At 36.7% G+C, this 8,669-nt stretch overlaps 2 protein-coding genes across 2 annotated transcripts; both read right to left on the reverse strand.

Annotated features, from left to right (window-relative positions):
- Positions 1 to 365: 365 nt before the first annotated feature.
- LOC112710084 (protein NEN1) lies at positions 366 to 3,612 on the reverse strand. The gene is made up of 6 exons (XM_025762184.3): positions 3,203 to 3,612; positions 2,570 to 2,727; positions 2,428 to 2,474; positions 2,259 to 2,322; positions 1,231 to 1,952; positions 366 to 784 (listed from the first exon to the last, which is right to left on the reverse strand). Exons 1-6 carry the CDS (start codon positions 3,480 to 3,482, stop codon positions 550 to 552), a joined length of 1,506 nt encoding a protein of 501 aa, XP_025617969.1. The 5' UTR covers positions 3,483 to 3,612; the 3' UTR covers positions 366 to 549.
- A 3,186-nt stretch (positions 3,613 to 6,798) lies between these two features.
- LOC112710093 (pentatricopeptide repeat-containing protein At5g66520) lies at positions 6,799 to 8,451 on the reverse strand. Its single transcript, XM_025762195.2, has one exon. The coding sequence runs from the start codon at positions 8,449 to 8,451 to the stop codon at positions 6,799 to 6,801; it is 1,653 nt and encodes a 550-aa protein (XP_025617980.1).
- Positions 8,452 to 8,669: the final 218 nt, after the last annotated feature.

Below are 8,669 nucleotides of genomic sequence, written 5' to 3' on the forward strand. Positions count from 1 at the left end.
CTCCGAAAATAGTGTTATCCCTCAAGAATATAATTAAAACATATTTAAAATACTAAAGACAAAATTAAAATAAATTAGATGTTGAGTTATTTTAAAAAGTTTTTAAAAAATTTTATAGAGAAAAAATATATTTAACCTTTTTTAAAAGAACACGGTTCTTTCTCAATTGTTACTTACTTCATTACTGTCGCAAGAGTGAGTGTTGATTTTTCACTTTTAATATTGACTCTTATTGGTCCTTGAAATTAATAATGCTACTTTCATCTCTCATCTACATTTTTTTCCACAAGTTTATTGTAGAAGGTGAAGATAGAGTTGAGTTGACTAGTTGAGGACGAACCCATGACCATGAGTAAACAGAAGAATTTTGAAAGTATGAACATTAGTTGAACTATGAATCATGAAATTGAACTAAATTAACATCAGTACTCTATACTTAATAAACAAATCTGATTGTAGCAAATTCTGTTGATAACAAATTTTAATCAGTGCCATAATGTAGCACCTAACCTAAAATTAAATGTAAAATCCCATCTTCGGATATTCCTTTTACTTGCAATCGATAATCAACTTTTTGGCAACTAGTTTGATCCCTGCATTCTGCTGATAGTCATACGGATCTAGGGAGAAGAATGCGTCCACAAATGTCCCAGGCGTGAACAACGAACCCAGTTCTTCGGCGTCAAACTTGCTGAAGAGGAGTCTTTGCACAGTGCCAGATGATTCTCTCTGATATATCTCAGTGGCATAGAAGGCAACGTCTCCACATACTGCTGTAGGTATACTGCAATGTAAGTGTTGCAAAAATCAGTGAAATTCTCAATAGGATCACAATAGCAGAAAAAAATTGAATTCACTTCAATTCAGTTAATGATATTCTTTAAGTCATCCCTACCTTCATGATGTTAAGCACACAAACAATAGAAAGCGCACATTGATATACTGTAATTTCTTATGATTTAAATATAACTAGAAACAAGTTCGGAATAATGGAAAATCGTCTTTAGTTGCTTCAAATCCCAATAAATATTTGGTGGTCATGTAAAATTTAATTGCCAGTTTCCAGAAAAACTTTGCATGCTGAAATAAGGCTATCATTTTCATTGCTAATTCAGCTCAAATCAGATTTGGCTTTGATAAGCTAAAATACTGGGGGTTCAAACTTTTTCTTAAAAAAGAAAGAAAAAGAAAAAAGAATATGCATGCTTATGATATAGGCCAAGAACTTACTGCAATCTGGCAGTCGGATAGTTGAAGAAGCCTTCTTTTCTAATAACAACTGGCCTCCAATCAGAGCTGCTTCCAGAATCCACGGATAACTTTTGTACAACACTGTCACATGCATCAAGAACTTTACATAAACTCGGTGATGCGTCAACTACAAAATTTAACCGCGGCCGACCAGCATTATCGTAAAACTTTGTGCTTATTCCAAATCGAACTTTCAGACTAGTGCAATGAAGCTGAAAGGGGAAACCACTGTGCTGTAATTCTATATTCTGACTGCCAAAGAGAGATGGAACAAGAGATGCATCAATAGAAGGAATACATATTTCATCCGGTTCTAGAACAACGTAGCTGCTGGATGCTGGAGACACAAAAGATGAGGAAGACATCTCAGTTGACTCTTGTGTGGGTTTTTCATCCATGGCAACATCAGATTGAATGGATTTTTGTATTTCATCACCAAGAGTACGTAGGTCGAAAGAGTCTTGTTTATCTATATTGGACTGTGCAGTATCTAAGACAGATCCGTTTGCATTGCCCCTTGTAAGAGAAAGTATTGGATGATTTTCTTCTTTGGTTTCAGTGGCAGATGATGACATTACAAAATCCTTATTCATATTTGTTGAGCTTCCATCTAAGGGAGATTTCCCGTTACTACGACTTCTGGTAATAGCATTGGGTGAAATCCAACTGTTTGCAGTCAATATATCTGGGAGACTAGACTCCTGTATAGACAAAGAGATTATCGTTATCTCTATGATAAATTTCTCAGTTAATTTGTAAAATAAGGGAGAAAGTTTAGAAATCATGCATGTAACTATAGAGTTGAAACAGCAAGAAATGTTGGATTATTCTTCCCACAAACTGCAGTTTAATTATTTAAAAGGAAGCCCAAGTGTTAAGGTTTGTCATGTATAATTAAAAAAAAAAAATAACAACAACAATAATAACAATAGGCGATACATCAATTGCAGAGTTGTTCCAATTCCAGCAATAAATCATAACAAAAGCTTCAAAATTAAGAAATTTACCAAGAATAGAACTGTTGAGCAGTATTTAAGTACTTCAAGATTCATCCGAACATCATCTAAGCTCCTGGTAATATGTTGCAGAAAATATTAGCAAAAAGAAACTGTCTATATGATGCTATAGAGAATGAATGACAAATAACTCCTTGCGTTAGGTACATTCATTAGCTACCTATGTGTTTGCTGTCCAAGCCCGAAATATGTAGCAAGAGAAGCCATCTGCAGCAAATAAACGAATTTTTATAAGCTGATGGCCAAACATGAAATTGTGAAACTGAAAAAGAACCACACATGTCAAATTAATGAAATCATACCTTCATATTACCAGCCCTTCTTCCAAATTTTTGTGTTAACACAACCAGAGAGTCAATAGCACCCTTTGGCTCTGGTGCTTGCTGATTGATAGCGGCAAATGCCTCTCTGATCCGAGCACAGTCGAATCTTAAGATATTGTGACCCGCCCAAATCCGACCTACACACAACTCAGCACAAGCGACACATACATAACCATCATTCAAAACCAAAATTTAGGTTAAATCATGAATTCACTTCAACCTAACTACATAAGCTCTCAAAAGAGATGGTTCAAGCCATATCATAAGAGTATCTATAACCAATTCACCAGTAAAATTATGCATTATTTAGAATTCAAGCTGAACTAGCTAATAGCATGCAAGCATGAGAGTATCTATAACAAATTCACCAGTAGAACTATGCATTATTCATAATTCAAGCTCAATGAGCTAATAACATGCAAAAAGGACACGAAATGGCTTCATATAATTACTGTGCCATAACTCAAAACTTCAAACCTACAAGAGTTGTCACCGAAGGTGCTCAATTTCAAAAAAGAAACCATTTCTGGAAAATTCAAATTGAATTTGAAAACGAAAACACAGCAGCAGAGCTTTCGTGACAGCGGAGCAAAAGAGTCAGAGGAAACCAACCATGGAGGAGGTCGTAAACCGCGTCGGCGATGTCGGCGAAGGTAGGTGCGGCGGCGACGGCGTCAGCGGTGATACCGTTGCAGCGCTCCGACAAGGGCGAAATGAGTGAGAGGTCGGCGGGTCGAACCAGTGTGGAGTAGTTTCGGAGCTCCGTCAACGTTCTCGGGCACACAAGAATGGCTCCGAACTCAAGAATCGCAAAACCCTGACCGGGTCGGGTCGGAACGGTGGTTTCGACGTCGAAGAACACTATTTCGGATCGGTCTTCGTTCGGACCCATTTCAACAGAAAACGATAATCACTGTATCCAATTGAGAAGAACAGAATGGATTTTTAATTGAGTTGATTGATGTAAACTTGAACATTCAAAACGCGCCAATTGTGATTGTTTATATAGTGAACCAACGACGAGGGTGTTGCCGTTTTGTCTTGTGGTATTTATTTATATTTTTTTGAGATTGCTTCATGAGTTAGGTTTCCTTTAGTGGGCTTTTTTTTGAAAAAAGTTGGAGGCCCATGCAAGTAATTGAGAAAGTAGAAACCCACACGTGAGGGTATAAATTGTATGACTGGGTGCAATGTTGGAATATGCTTAATGTCTCTTACTCTCTTATCTTGCCTCTAATGCCTAGTTAGCTAGCTAACCTGAATGAAAAGAAATGAATGAACTGGAAAACTTGATGGAGATTACTGAGTTTGGAATATGCTTCATGTAAGTTGTAACCTTTGAATTTTGATTGCTTCCAATAACTAACTTTAAGCCGTGTGGGTTTCCAATGTGTTTAAACTTTAAATAGTTATGGTTTATGGTTTGGGATTAGGATATACATTGTTGTTCTTTTAAGGTATCTTTTACGTGTATATAGTATATACTAGTGGTGAGGTTAATCTTTTTGGATAAGAACCTTTCAAGTTTCAACACTTATTTTCTGAATAGTAGAACCCTAGAACATTGATCCTCTTTAAGAAAAAATGAACAAAAATATTTTAAAACATATTTTAAATGTATTTACTAAATGTTATAATAATGATGATGATGATGATGATGATGATGATGATGATGATTTGAGTAGTAAAAAATAATAATATATCATTAAAAATGTTAACTAATAATTCTTTAATTGTTTAGATAAATTTAATAGACAAAAATAAAAAATATATTACATTCAAAATATTATATAAAAAAATTAAGAATTATTTAAAAAATATATAATATTCATAGAGATATTAAAAAAATCAGCATAAGTATTAAAAAGATATTATATAAAATATTATAATTATTGATAAATCTCACATAAGTAATTATTAAATGTTAGTAAATCTAATTGTTTAATACATAATACTTTTCGAAAATAGTATCAACATGTACACTGACCTTAAAATGCACCACGTCAGCATACTTGGCTCTAAAATTTAAGTTCATGAATGATAAAATGAAATACTATATATAACATTCATAGAAATATAAAAGAAAATTTGTGATAATTTTTAAAAGGATATAAAATAAAATATTAGAATTATTGATCCATATATAAGAATAAATCATCATAATTACTAAAGAGATATGATATAAAATATTAGAATTATTAACAAATCTCAATATAATTAATCATTGGATGTTAATTTCTGTATGATTGATTACATAATATTTTTTCAAAAAATAAATGAGAAAAGAGAGGTATCCAAATTGGTACTAGAGTATGCCACACATCAGTACGTTTGGTTTGGTGTCAGAATGTAATCTATTGTCGAATTAAAATTACTAGTTATTGAGGATTGACTCACTAAAAACATAAGAAAGAATCAAAATAATACTAAAAATAGACAGAATTATATCATATCCGTTTTGCATATCAAGAAGACAAAAAATTCGTTTAAAAAACAATAATACTAAAATAACGAAAACGGAAGAGCGAACGAACTTATCTATTTGCCTTTGTCCGGTAAACGACAAAAGGTGGCGCCCTAAAGACTATCGCAGAGATGAACCAATGGAGATTACGTGGGAAGGTGATTACCGTCGGGGAAGCGAAGTTTCGAAGGCAATTACAGACAAAGGAAAGACCGGTGCAAGTGGATCGGAGAGGTCAGTATGTCCGTGGAGCAGAGGATTATCATCGGGGGAAAGATGTGAGAACTGACACAATCGTAGACGGACATCCGGTGACTGACCAAACGGAAATCAAACAGGGAAATGGAGGTATGAAAAGGATCGATGTGGCCATCGTGGAAGAGAATATGGATTGGTTGGTGAGGAGTTTAGTTGGGAAAACCTTGCAACCACTGGACCTGCATTCGCTAAAGGATACGGTCAGGAAGAATCTGCCTCACATTGTCGACGTTTGAGAGATCGGGAGGTCTAAAGTGCTGCTAGTTTTTGATACTGTGAAACATGCTGATGAAGCGTTTACATTCGGCCTCAATAATTTGCTGCACCTATTCCATAGGATCTGGAGGTGGGAGGAGGAGAGATGTCAGACTCGAAGGGTGTGGCTGGAGTGTTAAGGAGTCCCTCTACAAGTATGGTCTCCGGTAACGTTTAAAGCAATCGGAGGACAGTGGGGAGAAGTAGTTCAGTGTACTGTGCCAACAGGAGAAGGTGCCTCGTTTAATAAATTTTAACATAAATAATCATTAAATGTTAACTTCTGTAATAATTGATTACATAATATTTTTCTTAAAAAATAGTTAAAAAGAAAAATATATGTAAACAGGTGCCAAAACGCATTTGTTGCAGAATAATATAATAATTTGTAATTTTGTTACGTGTACACTAAAATTAGCTACTGGTATAAAATATATGTTGAAATATAAATGTATATTAAAAATAAAATTAAAAATAAACTAAATCACATATTTATACACAAATACATTAGTAACTGATTTTAGTGGTTAATTTTAGTATACAAATAGTATTTTTGAATTATTTGAATGGCATCATTGCATAGACGTTATAATTTCATATTTTTATAAGTGTTGACCATTTAATAAATCAACAACTCAAATCATTGTCATGTCATCATTTTCCAACCACCTTATACAATGCTTCTCGTATCATGTTTCCTTCTAACCGAACTTTCTATCCCAGTCCCTAGAAGTTCAGTTATGGACCTCCAAATCAGCAGCAAAAGATCAACATCACAAGTAAAAGTACCTGAAGATAGAGCTCAAAGAGAATCCAATAAGCCTCTCTTCGAACTGATATAGGCTTTGTTTCGCCAAAACCAACATCAAGCATACTCACAAAGGAAAATAACGTTGAGCTGAAAGAATGGCTAACCTATTAAGAATGGAACAATTACAAATTTACAATAACTGTTTCAGTTTACACGTTAAGAGTAAAGTGAATGTTACAGGTGTTCAATCTTCATGAAATGTATATGTTTCTGTGATGCCTGCAAAATTTTCTTCAAAATGTGTGTTTAATCAAACCGATGGGATCGACTCACAGTATGAAAGTAGTACCATCACTAGCAACTAGCAAGTAGCAACAATTACCAACCACTTTGAAAATCAGAAAATGAGCATCTTCCTTCTGTAGAGATATCATGATCAAGGAGAACTATAAAGCTAGCTCAAAAGTTGCGGTTTTTCCCCTAAGCATCAACTAAGACCTCTGTTATGTCTGGTTCATAGTCTTCCCAATTGGCTTGTTTGGTGATCCCATGGAGGGTTTCATAGATATAATACGAATGCTTATGCGTCACGTCACCAGCCATAAAGTTATGCAGAACTCCATTAATTTGCACAACACTTCTGCCCGGAGGCTTTTTAACACCCATCTCAATCATTTTTTGTCTCACAGCAACTACATCCTGCCACCTTTTGGCAAAAGCATATATGTTTGACAAGAGGACAAGATAGCCTGCGGCTTGGTTGACGTTGAGCTCGGCTACTACCTTGTTTGCCACTCCCGATGCTAGTTCTGAGTTCTTGTGTATTCGACAACCCCCAAGAAGGGCACCCCATAGCACATCATTTGGTTTTAAAGGCATGATTTTGATAAGTCCCTGTGCTTCATCTAAGAAGCCAGCACGGCTCAAGAGATCAACCATGCATCCATAGTGCTCAATCCTTGGGTGGATTCCCCAAGTATGTTTCATAGATGCAAAAATCTGGCGTCCTTCGTCTACAAACCCAGCATGGCTGCAAGCACAAAGCACTCCAATGAAGGTTACTTCATCTGGTCTTATTTCATTTACACCCACACTATCACTAAGCATAGCCTTAAAAAGATCAAGCGCTTCCTTTCCAAGGCCTTGTTTCGCAAAAGCCATGATGATGCTAGTCCAAGACACAGTGCTTTTCCGCGGCATATTCATAAACACTCTGTAAGCATCATCAATGATTCCACAACTGGCATACATATGAATGAGTGCATTGCTCAAACGCAATGAAGGCTGCTCATTGTTCCTCACAACAAATCTCTGTTCAACATACCAATGTATCCATCTTCCCAACTTTAGATCCCCCAACTCAGCGCATGCTGTCAAGGCAGCCACCAGCGCCACCTGGTCCAATTCCACACCCGCCCTACTCATCTCACCAAACAACGACAAAGCCTGCTTGCACTTGCCGCCACGAGCGCATCCGGCAACCATGGTGGTCCAAGACACAACATTCCTACAAGGCATCTCATCGAAAACCCTTCTGGCCCCATCAAAATCACCACACCTAACATACCCAGCAAGCATAGAGTTCCAGCTAGCAACACTTCTCTGATTCATTTCATCAAACACGTAACGTGCTTTCCCAACACCACCGCACACCGCATAGAAATTCACCAAACTTGTCTCCACAAACAAATTGTAGCAATACCCTTTGACCAAAACCTTGCAATGCACCTGTTCCCCTTCCCAAACCAACCCACCACGTGCGCACGCGCTCAGAAGGAACGAGTACGTGAACCCATCAGGCTCCGACCCAGAAGCCACCATGCGATTGTAGCACTCCACAGATTTGAAAGGAGCTGCTGGGGTTCGGGCATGGGCCCTGATGATCTGGTTCCAGAGGGGGGTGGTGGGTTTGTGGAGAGTGGAGAAGAGGGTGTGGGCATGGTGGAGGTGGCCGTAGGAGACGTATAAAGAGAGGAGCTTGAAGATGAAGTTGTTCTTGTAAGAGAGGGAGTTGAGGATTAGTTGGGTGTGGATTTGGAGGAGAATGTTGAGGCTGTTGCATCGTTGCAAAAGGGAGAACACACGCTGCTGAAAGCTTCTACTGCTGCTTCCACTGGCGGGAAGGGAACCCATCCTTTTGATTCGCTCATGCTTTCTACCCCCCAACAAGGACGTGTATTAGCGTGCCATTTTTATTTTGAGATTAAAGGGGAACATGAAATAGGTTTTAAAAGTGGATATTTTACTTTTACATACTCATATATTGGTTTACGAAAGTATTTTCTGTTTTGTTTTTTATTTCTATTTTTAAAAAATTATTTTTATTTTTAATTTTTTATATTTTAAAAAAT

Source organism: Arachis hypogaea, chromosome 1, assembly GCF_003086295.3.
Source record: "Arachis hypogaea cultivar Tifrunner chromosome 1, arahy.Tifrunner.gnm2.J5K5, whole genome shotgun sequence".
In the NCBI taxonomy this organism is placed as follows: domain Eukaryota; kingdom Viridiplantae; phylum Streptophyta; class Magnoliopsida; order Fabales; family Fabaceae; genus Arachis; species Arachis hypogaea.